This window comes from Globicephala melas, chromosome 17 (genome assembly GCF_963455315.2).
Source record: "Globicephala melas chromosome 17, mGloMel1.2, whole genome shotgun sequence".
Taxonomy (NCBI): domain Eukaryota; kingdom Metazoa; phylum Chordata; class Mammalia; order Artiodactyla; family Delphinidae; genus Globicephala; species Globicephala melas.
The window spans coordinates 1,769,847-1,796,965 of NC_083330.1; the positions used below are offsets into that span (position 1 = coordinate 1,769,847).

Consider the following 27,119-nt stretch of genomic DNA (forward strand, 5'->3'; position numbering starts at 1 on the left):
ACATCATTTTAACATAAAAATATATACCAGCTTTTCACAATTTTTCTCTCTATGAAAAGAAATACTTAAAATAATTTTTATGTAATTATTTAAAAATAAATGTTTTCACTATGAGAAATTTAAAAATACTTCAAAAGAGAAAGAAGAAATATGGGTCTTATAATCTCAACATACAGATCTTATCATGTTTAAAAAATTAATATGCATTTTGTGTATATATCATACATTATGTAATATTTACTTGAGATTTTATTTTTCTCATAACTTAAAAAATTATAGTCAATTGCCTTATTGTGAGCTTTTCCTATATTCTTTCAAAAATCTCATTTTCAGTGGTTCTATCAAAGTATGTAGGTGCAATCTTCTATTAATATAAATTAATTTTTCTATTTCACCCTCCCAAACATTGATTCAATAAATAGCCTTGTGTGTGCCTTTTCATATGAATTTCTGATAATTTCCTTAGAAAATTGCTAACAGTAGAAATACTGAGTCAGTAATGATGTTCATGGTTATAAGTATATATATATATGGTTATATCTCACCGAACTGTCCTCAACATTTGTTATAAAAGTATCGCCCTGCAGCCACGTTAGCGTGGAAGCTGTTGCCATTTGAATTTCAGTGCCTCACACTAGAATCGATGTATTTTCTCTCCTTTTGTGTGATGATCGAGTTCCTCACCTCTGGCAGGAAACCACTTCTCTTCGCCAATAATAGCAAGTAGCCTTGATAACTCTGTTTTGCAGCTCTAAAGGAATGTTTCATCTGCTCATGTATCAAGAATTTCTGTTTCTTCTCAGGGTCACTCTGGCTACATATCAACTGGTCAGCTTCTCTAGGATGAGCAAAATGGCCCTGGAGGTCATTTTAAGTCTGGGAGAGGGAATGTGATACTTGAAATTCTCTCAGAGAATGAGGTGAAGGCCAGTTAGGAGAGTTATCATGGTAGTACTTATTCTTAGAAAGTTTAATCATTTTTTGTTTTTTTTTAAGAAGATGTTGGGGGTAGGAGTTTATTATTTATTTATTTTATTTCTGCTGTGTTGGGTCTTCGTTTCTGTGCGAGGGCTTTCTCTAGTTGTGGCAAGCGGGGGCCACTCTTCATCGCGGTGTGCGGGCCTCTTGCTATCGCGGCCTCTCTTGTTGCGGAGCACAGGCTCCAGACGCACAGGCTCAGTAGTTGTGGCTCACGGGCCTAGTTGCTCCGCAGCATGTGGGATCCTCCCAGACCAGGGCTCGAACCCGTGTCCCCTGCATTAGCAGGCAGATTCTCAACCACTGTGCCACCAGGAAAGCCCAGTTTAATAGTTTTGAGCTTAAGTCGTCCGAAGCAGTATTGATGCCACTTTATTGAGCTATCGGATTCTAGTCCTGAGGAAGACCTTCTGTGTTGTGTAACCTGATCCTCTATTTCTAGCTAACGAGACTTATTTCACACCTAACTCCCTTTATTTGTAAGTTAGCCCTTTCTATTCACAAAGTGCATTATTTAAAAGTTTCCTTAAAATGACAGGAAGTCATATTCCAGGCACTGTCTACTCAGTGACACCATGGTGTCCTCTGGAGGACACAAAGGTTTCTCTCTCTTCCATGTGGAGACTTTCATATAATCAAAGACATATTTCCTCCTCTAGGTCTTTTCTCCTATGACCTAAACATACTCAGTTTCTTTAGCTGTTTAATTTGCCACTTGCTTTCCAGAATCTTCAACATTTTTGTTGAACTTTTCGAAGCATACTTTAATTGACCCATTTCCCTGTTAAACTATGATTCCAGAATAATGACAATAACCATGGTCTATTCCTAAGCTCTTAACTTATCCTATTTAATCCCACGTCACACGTAAGTGTTAAGTTCTCTGACCCCACCTTGCAGATGGGGGGGACCCCAACGTCATGGAGGTAAAGGATTTTGAGCAGAATTACAGTTACTGACATGACTAAGTACTGGACCCCAGAAATGTGAATCCATCTAAATTACTTAGCATTCATTGTTTCAAATATAGCACAAACCACGTAGATCACAAGAGGTCTGTTACTCCCCTTGTTGTAAGCATTATATTTAATGAATATGGTGGAGAATAAAGTCAACACTTCTGACACTTACATCAAATCATCTACTTATATTAATCTTTCAGGCAACTACTTATTTTTTTCAAAACTGTTGCCATCATAGATTACCCCACCCTTACTCATGTAGTGAACATTTTAAGAATAAGTGAATACTTTCACATTTAATTGTCTTAAATTCCATCGGTTTGTTTCCGTCTGACAGAAAGTACTTGTATCTGCTTCTCCACTCCAGTGTATTAGCTGATATTCCCAACTTTCTGCCACTGCATTTTGATTAGAATATTTTCTGCTTTCATCCAGATTAGCCATAAAATTGTTAAAAGTCACCAGGGTGTTCTTATATGTTTAGATATGATTCTTATAGCTAGGATGGGGATAGGAGTACGTGTGTATTAGTTATTTTTTAAACCTTCTTTTAGAAAACAGACGCCTCCTATCTTCCCTCTTCCGAGTGTCACTGTGGCAGTGGAGTCCAAACACTCCCTTTAGCCGGTACTCATTTTCAGACGGTCACCTCGTTGTTCAGTGTCTCTTCTGATACCAGAATTCAAACCCAGGCTTGCCTGTGTGAGAGCACACACTGTTCCAGGTTATTCTTCTAGATCCAGGAACTTCCTAGAGATACATCTGAGCATTCCCACACTCACAAGAATTCTGTGTGTCGGATTTGCTTTGCACAGCAACCTCCTTTTACTATATATTCTGTGTCAATTTGTCAAAGTATTTCACAAGTTCGCTGAGAGTATTAGTTATGAGCCGTTATTGGCTGCATGTCGAAGTAGGTGACAGGCAGCAATGCAACTGAAGATTACACAACTGAAATCTAGCAAAACGTGTTCCTGGAGTGGGAGAAAGGACACAATCTCCTATGTTGTTACTTGGGTTTTATCCACTCGATCTGCCATGGAAAGAAAATGTAAATCAAAGCGTCAGTTTATTTCTTCTCATCGTTCCCGTTATTTCCCGTTATTGATGTTGATGTTTTCGTATTTGTTATTTGTGATAGATTACACATTTTATTATTCTGAAGTGCCTGTCAGCCTCACATGATACTTTTTCCCCCTTTTCCACTTTTTTCTGATATAGGCAGGTATTTTATATTTCGTTTCTGATATCTCATTCCTTCCGGCTGGCATGTCTGCCTTTGCTCATCTTTTTATTTACAACTTTCCTAAATCACTTTTTTACATAGTTTTTGTACATGTTACATAGTGTTGTTTTGCTTAGTGAACTAATATGGCAGACATCTTCTTTTAATAGATAAATTTACTTCATTTATAGTAATTAAAATAAGAGATGTGGGCTTCCCTGGTGGCGCAGTGGTTGAGAGTCCACCTGCCGATGCAGGGGACACGGGTTCGTGCCCCGGTCCGGGAGGATCCCACATGCCGCAGAGCGGCTGGGCCCGTGAGCCATGGCCGCTGAGCCTGCGCGTCCGGAGCCTGTGCTCCGCAACGGGAGAGGCCACAACAGTGAGACGCCCGTGTACCGCAAAAAAAAAAATAATAATAATAAGAGATGTGAGATTTAATTCTACAGTCATATTTTTATTGGTTTTAATAAATAAATTGTATTATTTAATACTCCCTGCATGTTCCTACTTTTAGCTGAGAAAGGTCTACCTTACTATAATCCTCTAATTCACAGTCATTCTCCCTTTCACTAGATATGAGCTATATAATCCCTAATTTGAAAAATAAGAGACTGCATACACGTCTTACTTTTCCTTTTCTTCGTGACCCTTCTTCAGTAAATTACTTTATATTTTTAGTATATTTATTTCATAAGTACTTGATTTTTAGCACTAAATGACGTTTTGATAACTGGTTATAGCAGATGATGAAATTAGCGTAATTACACTACTGGTGGTCCCCTTTCCCCGACCACTGCCACCTATTCTTATCCATTTTCATTTCATTTTTTTTCACTTTCAACATTTAAATCCTCTTTTGTAACAATAACTGCCAATTCAATTTTAGTCTGGTTTTCTACAGACCCAGCACCATCTATGTTTGCTTTTTCTATTCATCTCATTTCTCTGGCAGGCAGAAAGTTACCTTCTTGTATTTTCTATAGGAAACTCTCTGGGGAATAATTTTTCCATTTGTTTGTACATGTTCAGCATTTTTAAACTGCACCCTTTATTCTTGAATAGCATGTTGGTAGTGGCAGAAAGTTCACATTTTTTGTTTCTGTCAGAGCACTACTCCACTGTCTTCTCGGGTTAAATTTTTCAGTCGAGGTGACTGAGGCTAAATTGGTTTTTCTTTCCCTAAGGAGGCTTCTTCACTGACCTGGCCAAGTGGACGGAAAGATCCTCTCGTTTTCTTTGAAGTTTAGTAGCTTATCAACTTAGGCCTCAGGATGGACTCTTCCGGTGCAATTATTCCTGGAACACAGTGTGTCTATTTAACTGGTAGATTCAAATAGTTGTACATTTTGCAAACTTTTCTTTAAATATATCTTTATATTTTTTTCCTCTCGCTTGAGCTTCTCTTATTCAGGGTCACTAATGGTGTCCATATTGAGTGTCCTTTACTTCTTCTCCATACTTGCCATTTTCTACTGAATCTTGTATATTCTTCATCCATTTCTACTTTATGTCTCTCATTTTCTCAGTCCCGTCCTCCACTCCTAGTTGAGTTGTCGGCAGAGTCTATTTTGACAGTATGTTTCAATTCCATCTTCATTTCTGTGAGGTAATATCTCTTCCGTTTCTCTTCTGAGATAAACCAGCCGTTTCTTTCTCCCTCTTGCTTTACTGTCTTCCCTGTGGTCTTTAGATTTACCTACTTTTCTTGTTATACAGGGGAGATGTTTTTTTTTTTAATTTCTCTAATTCATGCAAATTTTCATCACAATTTAAATTTTGATTGCAATCAAATTACATATTCTTTATCTTGAAATGAGAGTGTCTGTTCATCATCTCCCTTATCTTTTATTAAGTTTAAAGAGATACCATGGGTGTTCCTTTAAATGAAGTGAATTTTTCCTGGTCCAGCCTGTAGCAGAGGAAACAGCTCTAGCAGACATACAGAAACTTTCCTGAAACAGTGGTAACACAACAAATCCTTACTGACCATACCCAGAGAGTTAAGGCAACATTCTGGTTAGGGAAAGAAAAACATTGCAGAATTCTGTGCGTGTGTGTGTGCGTGTGTGTGTGTGTGTGTGTGTGATACCATGTTTGCTGATATAATCCTGTGTGCCTCTTATGATGGGAAGTTATTTAACTGTGTCATCAATGCTATGCATCATCTCTGTATGCTGAGAGAATGACTGAAGGCTTAACGAATTCCCTGCTCACAGAAGCCTCGTCTCAGCCCTGGTCTGCTCTCCCCACCTTGTAAGAGCCACACCAAGCACTTCATTTTTGCCTTCACAGCCGCGTTGATTGGCCACCACCTGTGCTCATAGGAACTGCAGCTTCCTTATTCTCTCTGCTTTTTAGCATGCTATACTGTAATGGGCACATTTCATCATCCAAAAATGCCAGGGAGTGATACTGTCTGATGGACTTCGCTGCCGTGTCAAAGGAAACAACTATCTGAGCTCTTCCGATATTATTGTTCCATGTGACCTCACCACCCAGTCCAGGGCCCAAGCATGGGAAGTAACTGATTGTTTTTTCAATTGATAGATCAGTTGATTTTCTCTAATATCTGAATAACTTTGTAATTATTTCCAAGATTCAGTTTCACTTAGGCTTGTTGTCGGTGAGAAATCAGAAATGATAAAAGCTAACTAGGAATTTGGGAAAGGTTTAGATTATTTACATAGTTTCATATAAATAAATATATGCAAGACTGTAAATATAAGATGAGGCTTGAAATCTTCATTTATGTCTATATCTGTATCTTTGGGTGATAAAGGAAGGATATCAAAGGTTAAGTCTCCTTGAAAGGGAGAGAAAGGTGGAGTTAACTTAGTTTAAGGTTTCAAGGGGAGACCAGAGGACAGAAGTTGTCAGTCTTGAGCCTCCAAATCCTGGCCATTACCGTGTGTGATAGTAAGGGCCGCGTGGTATCTAACCAAGGGCTTGGGGTTCTGCAACCAAACTTCTTATCTCCACACTTCTTACCGGGTGAGTGTCCTTGGTGGTTGTCCTAAGCCCTGTCTTCTAGTTGCCTTATCTGTAAACCAGTTGTTTTAAAGTATGATGTGATTTAAGAGGTGTAAATGGCTCAGCTTTCTGTCTGGCACATAGTAAATATACCAGCTTTTGTTATGTGCTTTATATATAGATATTAATATCGCAGAAACATGAGGCACCTGGGTCATGGGAAAAAGTTCTCCATTGATTCTCACAACCAGCTCTTCCGCCAAAGGAACATCAGTGTCAGTGGCCGCACCCAGACTGTGGGGGATGCGATGAGAACGCCTGGTGGCAGCTACGCCCCGGAAGACAGATGGGGGAGAACGCGCTTCTCTGTTTACACAGGGCCGTGAAACCACTGCCCCCAACTGCTAGGAGACAGAGACAACCTGTCTTTCTGAGGCAGGATGGAAAGAGCCCTGGGTCTCCACCTAACCTTTTAAAATGTAAATGTCACTCCAAGGGCCAGATAAACCCAGGTGTCTCTGAATTTCGTGACTCAGAGTCTCCAAGCTCTGGGCCCCCTTCTCTTTGAAATGAATGTGTCCAGGGAGAGAGCCACCCAGTCTCCCTGGCACCCGGGGCCTTAGCCGGCAACTGTCTGGCCGTAACCATTCAGCCTCTCAGGGAGATAAAGCAAGTTTTATTATCCTTTCAGTTCCGATGAGAACAAGTAACTAGACAAAAGGCTCCGGTTCTAATTCTCAAGGTATATGAAAAGAAAAATGTCTCTAGTAAAAGTAAAGACAAGCATTCTAACATTCTTGTCTTTTTCTGTAGACGTTTCCTTGTCTCAGGAGCTAGGGCTTTTTTACAGGAGCACTGAGAAATCCAGAGAGTTTTATTTCCTTGTAGTAAAGTGAGTGGACACAGATACTTTGCAAGTTAATACATCTTCTTTAACGTCATTTTCTTCATAATCACCCATCGTGGTGCCCACTGTATTATGAGTCTAGTTTAACTAGAGCACGCTTTGTACGGTTGCCCAAGCAGTAGTCTTTCCATATTGTGGAACAGTTTCTAACATTTTGTAGACGGCATCAAATTATGACAATGAGTGACTCTGAATTCCATAACCAAAAAGTGTACTCAAGGGGGTATTACGTGTTAAAAGGGGAAGTTAGCAAAGGATACGTAAAGACAAGCCCAGTAGGTGCAAATGTTTTTGTTTTTAAATATACGTGGATAGAACAACTGCTATATTTTGCTTCCTTTGTCACTTCCTTAAGGGTGACTTAATTGACCAAACTGTATAATCCTTTTCCCCTGATATGTGACAGATTTAAGTGATTAGTGCCGCAGAAAAGCACAGCAAGGATGTTCCTGTAAGAGAATCATTCATCCCATTTGGGGTTTAACGGATTGACTCTATGCTCCATAGTGCACGCACTGCAGAAACCTGCTTTATTGCCAGAATTCCCTTCCTACCGGTGTTTATGGTATAGGCACTAGTCCAGTGCTCCCATCCACTGTGTTCTACTGGACTCGTTTCTAGTGCCTTTGAAGCCTTAGAGTATAACCCAGATGATGTGGCTAATATGTTAAATGATTCGTCATTAAGAAATACTTTGAAACAAGCTCACTTCAAACAGAAATACTGCACTGTTTAGTTGTGTATTTTTGCAGTATTTTTCACCTGAAGAACAAAACAGCTCAAAATGCAAAACTGTCCATTAAATTATATTTATAGTTACCTTCTAGCTGCAAAAAGTAGATGTAGGCTTCGGAAATGGGGAATATGTTATAAAATGATGAATATCGTGTCTTATACTTTATTATCTTTTATTAGCTTAAGAGAAATATATTTGGTGTGCTCTTCCTATCATGAATAACTCAGGGCCAAATATTGTAAAACCAGTAAAATATATACAAACCCAAAGCTAAAAGTAGGAAGAAGACTGTCGTGTTCAAAAAGCAATCGTGGCTTTACAGCAAACGGAGGCTGATGCCGTTTGTGTTCACTTGCAGGCCCCAAATGAGGTGGGTGGCAGCTGTCCTCCTGGGCTGGGTCCCAGGTGGGAGGACTGCAAGCCCATCTGAGTCAGACAGGCGCTACTGAGGCACCAGAGCTGGGGAAGAGAAGAGTTGTCAGCGAGAACTGGGCTAAAACATAAACACAGAGGGTGAGCTAAGGATTCAAAAGTTAAGTATGAGAAGCAAGGTCTTAGTGGAGTGAAGCAGGTAGGCGATTGTCAAAGAGGAGAGTATCAAGTCAAGTGGTCTGTGGCGTGTGTGTGCTGGGGCTTTGCGTCTATGGAGGTCAAGGTAGGACAGCTTCCAAGGTAAAAAGAACCATGTGTGGCTGGACAAATCTACAAGGGAAGGAATCATTTTATACTAATGAAGGCTAGGAAGACGGGATTTTCAAGTGAAAAGTGATCATTGTGTCAGGCATCAGAGGGACCCAGTGACATGTGAAGGAAATGCATCTTCAAAGTAAGGGCTGCAGCTCATGTCATGTTTCCCTTGAAGACTCACGGAAATAGATCTTCCAGATCAAGGAAAAGACACAGCAGGAGCATCATGGGAAGGGCGCCCGTGCTTTGGGGGACATTCTCTCTGGCCCTTTTGCATTTCTGCAGGTCTTGTGAGCACACGTTTTGTTTCAGGCTATTTTTTCAAGGGTGTTTACCTAGAAAGCAGACTTAGAAAATGGACATAGTGCTTCCCTCAGAACCAAGGGAAGATTTTCTTACCTTCCATTTGGAAGTCTTGGAAGGTAGAGATGTTATCTCCCTCCAGAGCAAAGGGGGGTTGTGCCTACAGCCCGTTATAAAAGATTCAGGTTCCCTAAAGTCAGGGATCCTCGCATGTGATGCAACCCATTGTGTGCAGACACATCTGACACAAATATGCGGATACTCCTGGTGTTTGCTGTGCCATGTTGATAAAGTCCTTTGTCTCTGTCCCAAGAATATACTTCTGCCAGCATCCATAAACCCGTGAGAACTCAGGAGCTGTTGCAAAACCTCACACCCTTCCTGGTTCACAGCGGTTTGCAGTGAGGATGAAATGCTGACAGAAACATTGCTTTTTGGTAGAAGAAGGGTGATTAATTAGATCTGAAAGAAGTCCATGCACCTCAGCAGCAAACACGTTGATTGCCTGTTAATGAGAATTTTTTGTTTGTTTGTTTGTTTTTTGTGTTTTTTTTGCGGTACGCGGGCCTCTCACTGTTGTGGCCTCTCCCATTGCGGAGCACAGGCTCCGGACGCACAGGCTCAGCGGCCATGGCTCACGGGCCCAGCCGCTCCGCGGCATGTGGGATCTTCCCGGACCGGGTCACGAACCCGTGTCCCCTGCATCGGCAGGCAGACTCTCAACCACTGCGCCACCAGGGAAGCCCTGTTAATGAGAATTTGAGATGCGGTTCCAGGCAGAGGACTGGGAAGCAGATTAAAGAGCAGCCTCCTGAATTGAGCATCATCAGATGTTCTCAGCTGTCCTTCAGGTGGGGCAGCCTTGCCCAGCCCTCCGGCTGCAGCCTCAAGTCTGTCCCCCTGTAGCAACTAGATTTGTGCTGGGGCAGCAGAAAGGTCTGACCCTTTTCAGACAACAGTTACAGAAATTCCCCTGCGCTGAGCATTAAAGAGGGGAAATTTATAGGCACTATGGGGAGAAATCCGGTGAATAGCTCTGTACCTGGTCCACCTGGGAGATGAGAAGCGGGTGCACGTAATGTCTCATAAGGAAGAATGACAAAAAGGGAAGAAATGCTCCTTGCTTTCTAGCATGGGGCGTGCTGCAGGCTCTGTCGCTCTTGACTCCACCCTCTGGATCCTCAGAATCACTTTCCTTTTTCATGAAAGGAAACCCACGTTTGCACCTGAGTCATTTCATCAACTGCTTCCTGCTAATAGAATTTAGGGATTCCGAGAGGCTCCTTTAATTCTGCATTCGCTCTGTCCCTGTGGGGTTCAAGCTGGTGGTGTTTCTGCTTAAACAGCTTTCTTAGTAACTCCTAGGGCCCTCATAGATCTCAAAAGCATTCACTCTTCAGGACAAAAGCTAACTTCACAGATCTTTCTGCTGAGGTGTCTGGAGACAATACCCTTAAGACCCCTAGAGACCCTCCAGTTTAGCTGATGAGATCTCTGAGCACATCCTTAATCCCTGGAAAGGACCCTCCGCGAGAAGTTTTGATCCTTCTAAGATCTGGGGGAAAGGTTGTAGATCACACACCTAGGATTTCCTCTGTGCTAAAGTTTCAGGAGCCGCCCGACTTTTATCGTATTTGGGCATCTGGAGAGGCAGAGACTATTCAGAATCGCCAAGCCCTGGTTCGTTATGTCTGATTGTTCTTCACCAAGTTCTGCCCTTCCTTCTCTCCTCTCACATTTTATGTTCGAGGCAAGAAGAAACCAGGCAGCATCTTCAGCATTTTGCTGAAAATCTCCATAGGTGTGTAACCGGGTATGCATAATGATTGACGGTTTTTCTTCCGCATAACTGCAGGAACCAGTTTCACCAAGCTTCCTGCTGCTACACTGTCTTCCAGTTTCCAATAACACGTTCCTGACTTTCTTCTGAGCTCTCTTGCAGATAGCTTCCCCAACTCAGATTTCTGCTGATGGTCAGTTCCAGTTGATGAAGGCTTTTGCGATGTGATCCAGGCCCCCTCTCTTGTGCTTCACCCCATACTTTTCCAGCTTCCACCCACTGCTTCTCAATTCCAAGCTGCTCCCACCTTTTAGGTATTTATTAAAGCAGACCTCTACTTCTGGTACAAAAATCTGTGTTAGTTTTCCATTGTGGTACAGCAAGTGACCATGCATGTAGTGACATTAAACAACACACGCTTATTATCTCACAGTTTCTGTTGGTCACGAGTCCAAGCTTGGCTTTGCCAGCTCCTCTGCTCGGGTCTCCCAAAGCTGCAGTCACGGTTCTGGCCTCCACTGTTATCTCACATGAGACCCTCGGCCCCTAGAGGCTGCCCGCCATTCCTAACACATGGCTCTCTCCACCACGTTGGATTCTTTAAGGCCAGTGGGCGTTGTCCCTGCTGTTTCCAATCTCCTTTAAAGGGCTTACCTCATTCAGCTCCTCCAGGATCATTTTCCTTTTGATTAAATTAAACTCAACTGATTAGAGGCTTTAATTACATATGCAATATCTCTTCATCATCACCATAAAAAGTCACCATATGATTAAGGAAGTGGCATCTATGCTGTTCATCGTTTCCAACGTACACCTAAGAGAAGGGCTTTATGCAGAGCGTTTCCTACGTACACCTAAGAGAAGGGCATTATGCAGAGCTATGGGCCATCAGGCAGCATGGTAGCATCACTTTTTAAAAACCTTTTATTCTCTTTAATAGATTTATTAGTCCTTCAAAAATTCTAAATGATGCTTAGGGATTCTCTTAAAACTTCTGCATGCTCACCTAGAACAGGATCCCATGATAATCTGGAGACTCAAGTAGTACTAGTTGCATGAATTAGTCTCTTCGTTTTCCATATCCTTTATGGTGTCTGGCAAGATTAGGTGGTCAATAAGGACTTGATGACATCTTAGGAAGGAAGAACTAATGTAGTCATCGTCTTCTATTTGCATAAGTAAGACACTAAGTTTTGAGGAGATACCTATACTTGGTTCCTGAGATAGACCCCCGTTACCATTAGATCATAAAAGCAATTTTAAAGAATTATAATAATGCCTTTAACAGTTGAGAAAATAATTAATTAATTATAACAAGACTCATTTCTCTAACCGTTATATTAGTTAGGGTGAGTAAGCCGCCATAACAGAGAGTACCGAAAGTGTGATGTCTCAAACACAATATAACAGTCCAAGATAGGTGTTCTGAACAGACAGGCAAATTCTTTCCTCACTGTGATCCAGGAGCTCGTCCTGTAGCTCCGCCACCTGGCAGGGTCTTGGTATCAAAACGCATCCAGTTGGAAGAGCAGGATACAGGAGCCTAGCCTGGAAGTGGTCCCCATCACCTCAGCCCCCAACCCACTGGTGGTTCTAGTCACATGGTCTTACTTACCTGAAAAGAAGCCTAGCATACGTGGCCCTTCTGGATACCTCGCTGTATTTTTCAACTTCATTCCTAAAATCATCTCTAAATCTTAGCATGTTATCCTTGCTTGCTATGGGCTCAGGTGACTTGTAGTGAATAAAAGTTTCTTATTATACAGTCATATTCATTACAATTATAAAGTCTTTATTTTTTTAATTTTTATTGGAATACAATTGATTTACAAGGTTTGTGTTAGTTTCAGGTGTGCAGCAAGGTGAACCAGTCATACATATACTTATATCCACTCTTTTTGAGATTCTTTTCCCACATAGGTCATTACAGAGTATGGAGCAGAGTTCCCTGTGCTATACAGTAGGCCCTTATTAGTTTTCCATTTTATACATAGTGGTGTGTATATGTCAATCCCAGTCTCCCAGTTTACCCCCTCCCCCTTCCCCCCCCCGTAAACATAAATTTATAAGTCTTTAATTTAGCGTTGGCTTTATAAATCCTTGAGTTTAGTTTTCTCATTTTACACAGAGAAAGACCTCAAAAGGTTAATTTTGTTCAATGCATTCTCTTTCTGTTATGTCTATAAGCTAAACTTTTTTAGGTCTTAATGGCCCAATATAAATAATTCATTCTTACTTTTGAGGAGCTTAAAATACAGTCTTGGTTAAATGACTTTCCCAAGGTCAGGAGGCAAGTGAATTGCAGAAACAGGCTTACAGTACAGGTTTCATAAATTGTATTTCACCACAGCAGTTAGTACAGTCTTTAGTCAATGCCAGGCTCCTATTTTATCTCTGATCCAAGCAAGACACAGAATTGGATGCCTTAGCTTTTTGACAAGGGAAGATAAGTGACAGAACATTCCAGGATCAATTTGGACTGTTTGCTAACGTATTTAAAGGAGTCATATCAATGTTGGGTTTATTTAATTTTTCAAAGAATTATTCAAATATAACTCTCTAGATATTAAGTTATTGTCTAATTAAAGTATTTTAAGGTGCAAGAATTAATTAAAAATATCACAGTGTAATTTTCTTTGAAATATTTCCTTGAATCCACACTAACGTATCAAGGATAAGTTTCTCAAGCACATTTTCTCAACACACTGATTTTTGCGTTGCTTTAAAAAATATGTCACCAATAATATGAGAAGCAAAATAATGGCCGCCAAAGAGGTGTCGTGTCCTAATCCCTGGAACCTGTCAATACATTACCTTACACGGAAAAGGGGGCTTTTCAGGCGTAATTTTGGTAGAGAATATTGCGACGGAGACATTGTCCCATATCGTCTTGGCTTATCCAGTGAAATCACACGAGTCCTTAAAAGCAGAGAACCTTTCCAGGCTCGGGTCAGTGAATGAGAGAGAAAGAAATTATAGGGACTGTGTGACCATGGAAGCAGGGCAGAGATGCCTAGGTGCTGGCTTTGAGGATGGATGAGGGGGTCATGAGATAAGGAATGCAAGCGGCCTCTGTAAGCTGGAAAAGGTGAAGAAATGGGAATGCAGCCTGCTGACATCTTGATTTCAGCTCCGTGAGAACAATTGTAGACTCCTGACCAATAGGACCGTAATATAACAAATTTGTGCTGTGTAAAGCCACCAAGTTTGCAGTAATTTTTACATTCCTGCAGCAGGAGACGAATGCAGGTGTTGGTATCTGAAGATGAAGCGCCAGTGTAAAGTACCAAATATGTGATTATTTATAAATAAATGTAGACCCAAAGCCATCATGTAACAACGTGGGTTTTTCCCATCTGCCTTCTGCTATGATTTTTGAGTGAAAAAGCAAGGAGTGAAGTTCCAAAATCTTTTTATAAAACATTGGCTACCCCAGTGGAAGCAGGAGGAGGCAGAAAATGTCTCTCCTCCACTGTCTTAGTGGAGAACACCTTACATACATAGAGGATGGAGGAAAGCAGTTATTCCTCAGGTGCTGAGCTCTTCTTGAGGTTCTATGGACACCCCCCTCCATTCCAGAAGAGGAAGTAACCGTAGTTCGTCTCAGCAGACATTCTTTGCAACAGAAGAAGCCTCTCTCAAGTTTTCCACTTTAGAGAGTTTTACATCACTGAGAATTTATTTGATAATTAGAATCAGAGTTTAGGATGGGGTTTGCTATAACAGCAGTTTTCCTGCCCCAGTGAAATAGTATCAGGTTTCTACAAAGTCATAAACTTTGACTCTATGTGTAGATTACCTCTGTCCAGATCTGTATTCATGATTGATTTGATTAACTGAAGTTAGAGAAAAAAGGTCGTGATTTTGCTCAAAAAGCTGAAAAATGCTTGTTGCTCTTGTTTGGTTTTTATTTATTCAGTTATTGGAGTTTTTACAACATCATTTCAGTTGAGTAAGAACTTAACTACAGCCTGGTATTAAGGAGAATGTATTATTTATGCAAACGTAGAAACTAAAAATACACTAAATGGAAATACAAGTTGAAAGTCCTGTAGAAGGAGAAACTAATTGTTCTGTTATGAAATATCTGTTAGTGACAAAAACGCTTTTCAGAAAAAACTATTTCTATAGTTCAATGGCTTATTTATTTTCACGATGGTCCCGTAGTCACTGGCGTTTATCAGAATAGGAAATTAGGCCAAGCCTCACTATAAGCTCTCTAAATTTTTAGTAATTTGATTCCCTTCATAAACTTCTTGTATATGTGGAACTTATTGGGTTTTTTCCTCTGAAATTATGTAGTAGAAAAAAATTGTAATGTCAGTATAGCAATGAAATTAAAATGGATTGTAAGAAATGTGATTTGATTTTATTGCTTCCATATTAATTTCAAATACACGTTAGCTTAGTCTACTAAAACACGTTTCGTTGATCCCCACAGAATCCTCTACGATCCTACCTATGATGTCCTATTTGCATGCATATTTTTGACAGCAAAATTCCACTACATCTCTGCTACAGTAATACATATTTAAAGAAATACTTATATTGAAATAAACCATCAATGAAACCCCCAGGCCTGAATATTTCTAACCTGTAACTATTAACAAATCTTTTAGGTTATGATGATGCCTTAAGACTTTTAACCTTTTCAACCAACCATTCTGATGAGAGTTTCCTTTCTCCATAGATATTTATTTATCAGCAAAGGTGTTTATTAAGTGACATACGGGATTTCACTTTTCATGACCAGTCCTCCTGCCGTGTCCTGCTGTTTCCGTGGCTGCAATCATGACACGTCCTGGGTGCTGTCACTGTGGGTTTGGGCACATTTTAATCTCACCACCAAAATGAGATTTGGCAAATTGCTTGAGATGTTGATTCAGCAATACAAAAGCAAGTATTGAAATTTAATTTAAAAACGTGGATTAATTAATTTGTGTTGTGAAAACTTCAGCCGTAGGAGGACGGTATTTAGACTCAGGCAGGGAGACGTCCCCTGCGGAGACGTGTCTTGGTTTGTGCTGTTTGCACCCCGGCTTTTGCTCCCTCTGTCAGCCTCCCACTCTGAACGTGGAGGGGTTCACAGAGACCAGTCAAGGTCACCTGCAAACCGCTTCTTCCTGCACCTTTGAATCTGCATTCTCCTCACCTCCTTTGCTCCCTGGGTCTCCTGTGCAGGATCGTTGGATCCTGTAGTTCCTACAAGTGGTGCCTCATTCCTTCCCCGACTCTTCGTCTTACTAAAGGCGGAGACACAGGCACCGAGCTCGTTCCCGCTGAGTTGTCACTTAACGCTCCTGCGTCTCTGTCCACATGCGTGTGCGCACACACGCACACGCACTTTCAGTTCAGCTCCACTGTCCAAAATATCTCCACCGTGAGTCCTTCAGTAAAGCCAGGGCCCCCCGGGGCCCGCGGGGGGCGCATCTGAGGTCATGGTCAATCTCATCTCATCATCAGCTATCCTCTCCAGACCACCTTCTCCAGCTGCCTGGCCTCTCGGCCCCCAGGTGGTCCTGCAGGCGCCTGCATTCCCGCGGTGCCTTGCTGGTCCCCCTGCCTCCACGCTCTGCCCTGTGGCGGATTCTCTGCTCCTGCACACCTGTCCTCAAATGTCCCCTCTGGGAGACCCTGCGGTTGGTCACCTTGTGGGAAATGCCAGCCCCTTCGCAGCACTTCCCGTCTTCCCTTCCCTGACTCATTTACCTCATTTCCCTTGCAGTCCCTTGCTCTATAGCATAACAAATGTTTTACATTTTTCTGTTTTAGTTCTCAGTCCTCCAAAGCGCAATCTAAGTTGTACTACTGCATTGTGTATCCAGTTCACTGCTGTTTCGCAGATGTTTATGACAGAGGCTTGAACAAATTACTGCAGTTTGGGAGTGGGGAAAGGAAAAAGGCACAGGTTACAACCAGCTGATGTTGTTACCTTTATACACAGAAGCTTTGCCTTTATGTCTGCTGTATCTCTTGGTAAAGATGTATGTACTTAATTCACAAGTACATATGGAAACCAGTGTATATGCATTCATGTATGTATCTATGTTGTTTTCCTCTTGAATTCTGAACTATACACATATATGTGTGTATGTGTATATATATATATATATATATAAAGAGAGAGAGGGAGAGAGAGAGAGAGAGAGTTCTCCTCTTTAATTGTGAATCACGGTGGCCCAGATGTATTTTATAATTGTCAGAGAAAAGCCGGCCTAAGGAGAGCAAAGTGGTTCGGGTGACACCGACGGGTCTGCAGAAAGCAGGCCCCAGCCCTGTCCGTGCCCCCGGCCCCCTGCCGCTCCCCGCTCCCTCGCGCTGGCACTGGGGTCCCTTTCTCCTTGCCTGATCGCTTCTCTCCAAAGCACCCTGGCAGAGCCCCAAGCTGCTAATCTCCATGTCTTGCAAGAAGCCCCTATAGCCAGCGCCTGGCGGTGACAAGTCCGAGCGCCGGCCGTGGTCCCCGTGCGAGGGGCCCGGCGCTGCCCCAGCATCGCTGGCTCAGCAGAGGTTTTCAGGGAAGCGGCTGCAGGCAGGAGAGGAGCCGGGTTTTTGCAGCTGATGTAAACGTGACCAAAGTTCACCTGTAAACTCGCGATCGAGCCGGTTCCCTTCCCCATGGTGAGCAGTATTTCTTTCCGCTTCTGCCTGACCACTCAGGGGACATTTAGCTCATTTTGCAACTTTATTTTGTTTCCATTTAAAGCTCTCCTTGAAATTCATTTTTGTAAATTTCTCCTAAAGGAACATTAACACAGCAAACGTTTTGTAAGAGCCTCCACAAACATAAGATCACCTGCTGGGACGTTCCTCAGAAGGCAGGCGCCTGACGTAGCAGCGGCAGGGGAGAGTGGTCTTCCCGGGGAGAAGTGCCCGAGGGCCTGGCTGTTGCCCTGCGGGAGGGCGGGCCGGCCTGGCTCCCAGGGCGATGGTGGCCTTGAGGCCACGTAACCTCAAGGCTGTGACGGGACATTGTCTGGCCCCGTTTCTTAAGCAAAATGGCCTCAGGTGCTGGGGGGGTGTCGCTGACCAGGTGAACAAGGGGCGGAGGAGACAGGAGGCACCCGTAGTAGAAGGCGGGGGCCCCAGTCCAGGCTCCACCCCAGAAGATGCTGAGGGAAAACTCCAGTGAGGTGCGCCGTGGTTGCCATGGCCACATAGCATCATCAGTGCAGACTCGCTTGTGTCACAGCCTCTTGGAAAGAAGATCAGAAGCAGACGTGGTTCTTAGGTGCCCTGGATGCTGCAGTCTGAAATAAAGGCCTGTGGATCGTAGAGGTGGTTGTGATTTGGGAGACACGCATCTCTGCTCCTTTGATTCAGGGATTTTTTAAAAAATAAATTTATCTATTTTATTTATATTTGGCTGCATTGGGTCTTCGTTGCTGCGCGCGTGCTTTCTCTAGTTGCGGTGAGCGGGGGCTGCTCTTCGTTACGGTGCGCGGGCTTCTCACTGCGGTGGCTTCTCTTGTTGTGGAGCACGGGCTCTAGGAGCGCGGGCTTCAGTAGTTGCAGCACGCGGGCTAAGTAGTTGCAGCACGCGGGCTCAGTAGTTGTGGCTCACGAGCTCAGTTGCTCCGTGGCATGTGGGGTCTTCCCGGACCGGGGCTCGAACCCGTGGCAGGCGGATTCTTAACCACTGCGCCACCAGGGAAGCCCTGATTCAGGGATTTGAGATGAATTCTGAAGGTCTGCAGGGGGAGGAGTACCGCAAGGATTCTTATTCTCTGGCCTCTGTATCCATCTTTGATCACTGTGACCTCGGGAAACATCTGTTACTCCACCTGCTCTTAGTTGTAACATTTAAACTTCTGCTAATCAGCTATGTACACCCACGTACACACACTCAAGGGGTCGAAAAATGGTCTACCCCTTAAGCATAGAAATGCAACTGATTGTTATGCTGATTCGTATGCAGTGTTAAATTCACCTAATTCTGTGTTCCTCTCTTCAGCTCTGTGTAAACTTCTACACGTCTTGATACTGAGCTGAAGTGTCAGCTCTTCCATTTTTATCTCTAGGTACGTGTCTTATTATTTTGTAATTTCCAGTTATCTGATACAAGTTTTGAACTAGCCATCTAAATTTTGAGGGTACTGAGTATAGATGTTTTTAACTCTGAACCTGGTACACCCAGAATCTGAACCTTGTATGCCTGTGTGCTTCCCCTCTTGTCTTTTCTCTCCTGATTTTCTGAATTCTATTTAATTTCGCCTCCTTGTATGGTTTCTCAGTATTGCATAAAGAGTAGACGTTGCATGTAAAAGTCATGCATGTGACTTGAGGCTCCAGAGGATATCTTCCTTCAGAGAGCGTTACTTTTATTTCTGGCAAAATAAAATCAGAAGTACCATTTAACCCCAGTCAGGATTGAGTGCTTGTGAACTAGGCTCCCGTCCTTACGAGGCCTGGCCTGTTCTCATTTATGTTTACTCTTATGTTGTATCCTGCTGAGTTTTTTCTTGGAAGGAACTGAAATCCAACATGTGTGACTTGAACCTTGAATCTACTGAGACCCCCCATTTCAGCCCCCAGGAGCCAGCTCACAAGGGACAGACCCTGAAGCTGGGAAGTGACTCCGAAAGGGTCCTCACCCATCTGAGCTTTCCTTCCACTAGGAGCTGGGCTGCTTACGTCTTTGTGCCTTGATAACACTGAAATATCTTCTAAAATGGTTTTATCCTCATTTTGGGTTTTTTGCATCTTTTATTCCAGCTGTTCCTGGGAGTGGGATGGGTCTTCAACAAGCTTGCCCACCACTGTTGTGTTTGGAAACACCCTGTTCACCAAGAACCCTGCGTTTCTTTTTCTCTTTCAAGTTCAGTTGACCTTGAACAACATGGGATTGGGGGTGCCAACCCCCTCTCCGTGGAAAATCTGCATATAGCTTTACAGTCGGCCCTCTGTAGCCAAGTTGCCTCCATATACGCGGATCCACAAGTGCGCATTCAAGCAACCAGAATCATGTAGTCTTGTAATATTTACCGTTGAAAAAAATCCACATGTAAGTGGACCTTCACAGTTCAATGCATGTTGCTCAAGGGTCAGCAGTACTAGAAGTCTTTTCAACAAATGGTGCTGGAGCAACTGGACATCCACGTGCAAAAAAAAGTGGACCTAGACACAGACCTTACATCCTTCACAAAAATTAACTCAAAATGGATCACAGACCCAAATGTAAAATGCAAAACCATAAAACCTCTAGAAGACAACATAGGAGAAAATCAAGATGACCTTGGGTATGGTGATGACATTTTAGAGGCAGCACCAAAGGCAGGATCTGTGAGATAAATCATTGCTAGACTGAACTTGATTAAAAGAAAAACCTTTGCTCTGCAACAGACACTATCAGTAGGATGAGAAGACATGCCACAGTTTGGGAGAAAATATTTGCAGAACATGTATCTGATATAGGACTGCTATCCAACATATACAAAGAACTTTTGAAATTCAACAATAAGAAAACAAACAATTTAACTTAAAAGTGGGCCAAAGACATTAATAGATACCTTACCAAAGAAGATATACAGATGGCAAGTAAACATGAAAATATGGCCCCCATCAGATGTCATCAGGAAAATGCAAACTAAAACAACGAGATACCACTACACACCCATTACAATGGCCAAATCCAGAGCACCGACAGCACCGGATGCTGGTGAGGATGTGAAGCCACAGGAACTCTAATCCACTGCTGGTGGGGCGGCAGATGGCGCGGCCACTTTGGAAGACAGTTTGCTTGTGTCTTACAAAACTAAGTATACTTTTACCGTACATTTCAGCAATCACACTTCATGGTATTTACCTAAATTAGTTGAAAACCTATGTCCACACAAAAAGCTGTGCACTGCTGTGTACAGCACTTTTATCCTGATGGCCCAAACTTGAGAGCAACCAAGTTGGTCTTCTGTGGGTGAAAGGATAAGTAACCTGTGCTCCATCCAGACAGTGGGTTGCTATTCAGTGATAAAATGAAACTAGCCATCCAGCCATGAAAGACATGGATGAAACTTAGCTGTGTATCACTAAGTGAAGGAAGTCAATCTGAAAAAGCTACACACTGTTTGCTTCTAACTATATGCCATTCTGGAAAAAGCAAAATTATGGAGAGAGTAAAAAGATCATCGGTTTCTAGGGGTTGAGTAGGGAGGGATGAAAAGGCTGAGCACAAGAGGTTTAGGGCAGTGAAATTATTCTGTACGACACCATAGTGGCAGATACATGTCCCTACACGTTGTTAAAACCTACAGAATGTACAACACCAAGAGCAAACCTTAATGTAAACCATGGACTTCGGACGATAATGTGTGTCTACGTAGGATCAGCAGTTGTAACAAATGTGCCGTCCGGTGGGGGGGATGCTAATAGTGGGCGGAGGCACAGAGGCTGTAGGTGTCAGGGCAGGAGGTCTGCAGGAAGTCTCTGTCCCGTCCACTCAATAATGCTGTGAACCTAAAACTGCTCTAAAAATTAAAGTCTATTTCAAACAAGAAAAAATAATGTACAATAAAATGATCAAAATTTAAAGAATAAAATGTTGCTGTGCAGCACAGGCTTCATGTATTGGGTGTGTTTTCACAAGTAGCTTAAAAGCGTTCACGCAAATCAAAATGTGCAGTGAGAGGCCACCTCACACTTGTTATAATGGCTAAAATCAAAAGATAAGAGGTACGTATTGATGAGGGTGTGGAGAAGAGGGAGCCCTCCTACACTGTTGGTGGGAATGTAAACGGGTGCAGCCACCCTGGTAGACAGTATGGGGGTTCCTCAGAAAAACTAAAAATAGAGCTACCATGTGATCCAGCAATGCCACACCTGGGTATATTTTCAAAGGAAATGAAAACAGGATCTTGAAGAGATATCTTCCCGCCCATATCATTGTGGTGTTATTTACAATAGCCAAGATATTGAAACAAACTGTTAATAGATGAATGGATAAAGGAGATGTGAGTTTATATATATATATATATACACACACACACACATATACATATGTACACACATATATATGGAATATTATTTAGCCATGAAAATGAAGGAAATCCTGCCATGGATGAAGCTTGAGGGCATTATGCTAAAAGAGAAAGATAAATAATGCACCGTATCACTTATATGTGGAATAAAAAAAAATAAAGTCAAGCTCCTAGAAATATAGGGTAGAAAATGATTTCCAGCAGCTGGGGGGGTGAAGGAAACGGGGAGAGACTGGTATAAGGGTGCAAACTCTCATGTATAAGATAAACAAGATCTGAGGACCTAATGTATACATGGTGACTATGGTTGATAACACAGTATTGTACATCTAAAATTTGCTAAGAGATTAGAATTTAAATGTCCTCACCAAACATATATATATATATATATATATATGTGTGTGTGTGTGTGTATATATACACATATATGTATAAGTAAATATGGGGGTTGATGGATATGTTGATTAACTAGATGGGAAGCATTCTTTGACAATATATGTGTATATTAAATCACTTTACTAGTTTACATCTTTTTTATATCCCTTCCTAGCAGGGGTATAGGGCTTTGGGGAACATACAGGAAGGAATGGGTAAGGGTATGTTTGTTCAGTTTGTATCTAATGACTCTGTGAATGCTCATCTTAGGCCTTCCCTGATACCCCCATTACTTTACAGCTCTTGTGACTGGGTGTGCCTGATCTCGTGTTCATTACTGAGTAAGTGGCATCAGTGTTGACTAAGAACTCTACAGGCTTTCCCCCTATGTCCAGTGTCAGCCAGGGCTCCTTGAGGTCAGTCAGAGTGCCCGCTTAGGAGCCTCTGGGCTCCATAATTCACCACCTGTTCAAACCAGGTGCCTTGGAGGGTAGTGGCCGGGATCTGCCGTTTCCATCCCCCTGCGGGGTCTGTGCGGGATTCTCCCTTCCAGGGCCCCTTTGGTTTGGGGGTAGGCTGTTAGGGTGCATTCTGCAGAACTGGAAGTTTTCTGGGTATCGTCCGCAACCCGAACACATTTAACCTTCCTGTGTAGTACACCCTGGCCCCAACACCGGCTGCGAGATGGAGGAAGTTGGCCCGTCAATGGGTCTCTAAATTATAACACCATTATTTTATTATCCAGATTTTATTTTTATTTCCTGGGAATTGTTAATGGGCTTTGCTGGTGACACTTTGCAGTTTGAATTTTTAAAATATTACTTGTCTTGGTTACTGAGTGTTTTTGGTTCCTTCCAGTAGAATGTCTCATTGCCTTGCCCTGGTTCTTACTTTACATTTTTATTTGTCAATTTATACCTCAATAAAGCTGAAAAAATAGGAAAGTCTTCGAAATATTTATCTGAAAAGTGTGTGATACATGGTTGGCAGTTCACTTGTCATTTCATAGGTATAGGAAACTATTTTCTTTTAATTCTACTTGTTTCTAAAACATTCTGTTTGAAATATCCTTATGCCTATATTGCTCATTTGTTTCTTTTTTTAAAATAAGATTAAGTGACACAGTTTTTCTTTAGAGTTATTATTTGCTGTGACAAGTGTAGGATGAACTTTCTGAAAATGCATTATGTCTCCTCAACCATATGATCATTTCGCAGGAGTCAAGGTAATGATGAGGAACAGCAGGTGCCTTTTGGTCTTTCTGCAGAACTGAGAACAACCCTTTTCCTTGGCATAGAAAGTGATCAGGTCGATCTTTGGCCTGGAGAACAAGCATGAAGGAATATCCCTTGCAGATCCGATAATCCCATTTTTATTAGTTACATCCTGAGCTCATTCCTCCAAGCTACACTCAGTTCAAACTAATAAAATTGTATTTAATGATAATTCTTGAAAAATATCAATATATCATCCTTAATATTTCAGCTTCCAGCAAATTATAGATGTAGGAAGAGACAGCAAACTCAAAGTTCAGTCTTAGGAAGCTCAAATATTTCCTTCTCATGATTATGTAGACCACTTTAATCTCTTTTTTCCTCTTGCCAATGCAGAGAAGTCATAAACACAGAGAAATTGTAAGTTTTATCAAACTGAATTAAAATGAAAGACTGACTTAATTGAGAAATAATATAATGATTAAGTTGATATAATTCATAACTAAAATTTTATATCATTGCAAGGGCCCCAGAATGACAGGGCGATTTAACCCTGTCATTCGTTGGAGCACTTTCTTCCTATAAAACTCACAAAACTCTATAATTTTTAATATGAGTTTGTTATAAAACTGTTATTAATAATACACAGTGTGTGCTATTTTAAAAATGGGATTTTATAAACTATAATACATGTATAGAAAGTTCATAAAACATAGATGTACAGCTTGATTATTCAAAAGCCAAACCCCTGTGTAACCACAATCTGGGTCAAGAAAAGTGGCTTGTTGCAGCTTAGATCGTGTCTCCCCCTCTGTATTCTTCCCCATGCACAACTGGCTTGCAGGCTTCTAGAGTAACTACTATTCTGACCGTTTGTCATCTTTACTGAAGTACTTTTTATTCCAACCAAGAATGCATTCCAAAACACGACTATAGTTTGTCTTAATCAAATCATATATATATATATATATTTGATATAGGTTTTATATATATGTGTGTGTGTATATATATATATATATGATTATATATCTCCTTTTATTCAACACTGTGTTCTGTGAGGTTCACTTCCGTTGTTCCATGTAACTATAACGTACTCATTTTCCTTGCTGTATACTGTTCCTTTATGATATCACAATTTGTTACTATATTCATCTGCGGAATGTATCGTAGGGTACATGGTTTATGTTAAGCCATTTGTACATGGCTGGGACTAAGAATAACGTTACAAGGAACATCCTTGCCATGTGCCTCGGGGCACAGGTATACACACTGGCTTGAGTTTATATTAGAAGTGAAGGATCAAAGCCTCACCAGCTGTCAGAAATGCATAATGGTTTAAAACTGTGATGGTTTCAGGTCTTTCATTTAAGCGTCCAATTTATTTTGAACTGATCTTTTATACTGTGTAAGAAAAAAGTCCAATTTCATTCTTCTGCAGGTGGATATTAAGTTTTCCCAACACCATTTACTGAAGAGACTATCCATCCCCCATTGTGTGTTCTTGGCACCTTTGTCAAAGATTTGTGGACCATATATGTATGCACGGGTTTATTTCTGCATTTTCTACTCTGTTCCATTGGTCTACATCTGCTTTTAGGCCAGTATCTTACTCCTTTGATGATTGCTATTTTGTAATACATTTTAAAATCAGCACATGAAATACCTCCAGGTTGTTCTTCTTACTCAGCATTGATGTGGCTGTTCAGGGTCTTTTGTGGTACCCTGTGAATTTTAGGATGACCTTCCTACGTCTGTAAAGAAAGCCGTATGGATTTTGATAGGGATTGCATTGCATTGGTAGGTCACTTTGGATTATGGATATCTTAAAATACTAATTCTTCCAGTTCATGAACACAGATGTCTTTTTATTTACCTGTATCTTTAACTCCCTTCGTTAATGCTTTATAATTTTCAGTGTACAAGTGTTTCACCTCTTTGGTTAAGTTTATTCCTAAGTGTTTTATCCCCTTGTTGTTATTGTGAATGAGATTGTTTTCTTAATTTCCTTCAAAGACTTGCGAATGAACTCCTTCAAATAAAGTTAAAAATAGCTAAAGGGAACAAAATTAAGGACCAACGTGCAAACCTAGGTAGTAATGGAATAACTAAATTTAAAAAGAAATGAGGGCTTCCCTGGTGGCGCAGTGGTTGGGAGTCCACCTGCCGATGCAGGGGACACGGGTTCGTGCCCCGGTCCGGGAGGATCCCTCGTGCCACGGAGCAACTGGGCCCGTGAGCCATGGCCGCTGAGCCTGCGCATCCGGAGCCTGTGCTCCACAACGGGAGAGGCCACAACAGTGAGAGGCCCACGTGCTGCAAAAAAATAAAAAAACAAAAAAAACAAGGGGTTAATAACCTCACCCATTTAGAAAAAAGAAAAAAATAAAAAGAAATGAAAGCAAGGAAAAACTTTGAATCACATTTTAAAGCAGGTAAAATGTTTCCAAAGTTTAAAAATAGCATTTCTATGTTTTTTTCCATTTTATTACCTAGTGTGTTCCATATATTTGTCATAAAAGATCTTAGCAAATGTTTTGAATAATCTGCTCAGTATTGTGTTTCTTTGAGGATTAAATCTGCTTTTGAAGGAAAAAGAAAAAAAGCAACTGTTTCTCTACAATATGATAGCAAGATAGACCATGTCTACTGGGTCTAGTGTTAATAGTCATTAATACCCACAAAGTTGTCTTTATGTTGCAAACAGGGACCAGTACAACATGTTTATTTAACATTTTTGCTTCTTCCTGTCTAACTGCTATGTTTATTATCCAGATTATACAGCTGTCCCTTGGTACCTGCAGAGGACTGTTTCCAAAACCAAACCCTGCAGATGCTCAAGTGCCACAAACCCCTGTCCCACACCCGCGGTTCCAATTTGCAAATTCAGACGACCGCGGATTGTGTGCTCTGTTTCCAGTCCGCAGCTGGTTGAATCTGTCAGTGCGGAACGCTTGAATACTCAGGGCCGAATGTAATATATTAATTGTCACCATAAAGTAAGACATTCACACTTTCTAAAGCAAAAGAACCTCAACCTAATTGTTGCTGAGGCAACAAACAGCACAATAGATATGTACAGTCTGCCTCCGGATAATGTTATATGTGATTCTGAGCTAATGGTAACACAACATTGAACTGCATTAACGTCCCTGTAATATTTCTCAGGTTGAGGACGACTTACGTGTAAATAGGAAGGTGTTTTGTTGGGGGGTTTTTTCCCCATGGAAAGCAAACACAAAGTTAGACTAGTGGTATACTGTAAGTCAAAATATTTCTCTTCTCTGAATATATTTGTCAGTTGAAAGAAAGCAGTGCCCAGTTGCTATGACTTTCAGCCTTAATCCACCAGTATAAATATAGATACATAACATTATCTTAAATTTGGGTTAGCCCTATTAATTCATGAAAAAAATAATAATTTTGCTGCATATGAAATTCTAGGCTGGTTGTTGTTCTCATTTTATACATTGAAGTTTATGTTCCATGATACTCTGGCTTTCATTCTTTCTCTTGAGAAATCAGTTATCAACGTAATTGTTGGTTCCGTGAAGGTAACGTTTGTTTCTTGATAAACATTGATGGAAACATAAAATCTTAATATACTTTTTGCATCAATTAAACTGATAATTTTATGAGAAAATTAAAATACCACAAAAGATACCAGAAAACCACACAAGCCACCTGAAATGCGGCTTTTTTGACCGGTCGTCGTGTTCCGCTTCCTTGCAGATTGTCTACATGGGCTGGTGTGAAACACGGGAACAAGGTCCCCTGCAGGACAGCGCGTACTCGCCGGCGTTCCTAGCCCTGCGGGGCTCGTGTCTTTATAAGTTTCTGGCACCTCCAGTAAGTGTTTCTGTTCAACATTCCTTATTTTTCCCATATTATCATAACAGAGTGACATCAGTTTAACAATAACAAATGATATGTTACCAATATATTTCGAAAATAAGATACAGAAAAAAATAGAAAACAGTCCAAATGCTTCTGAGAATTTCTTGCTAAA

At 41.5% G+C, this 27,119-nt stretch overlaps 1 protein-coding gene across 7 annotated transcripts in view; it reads left to right on the forward strand.

Annotated features, from left to right (window-relative positions):
• The window catches only part of SNTG1 (syntrophin gamma 1), a 479,377-nt gene that overhangs the window by 390,551 nt on the left and 61,707 nt on the right, over window positions 1–27,119 (forward strand). For all 7 annotated transcript variants that reach the window (XM_060286992.1, XM_060286996.1, XM_060286991.1 and 4 more), the window contains one exon: window positions 26,843–26,959. In XM_060286992.1, the coding sequence (XP_060142975.1) occupies window positions 26,843–26,959 (117 nt within the window). The remainder of the gene's footprint in view (window positions 1–26,842; window positions 26,960–27,119) is intronic.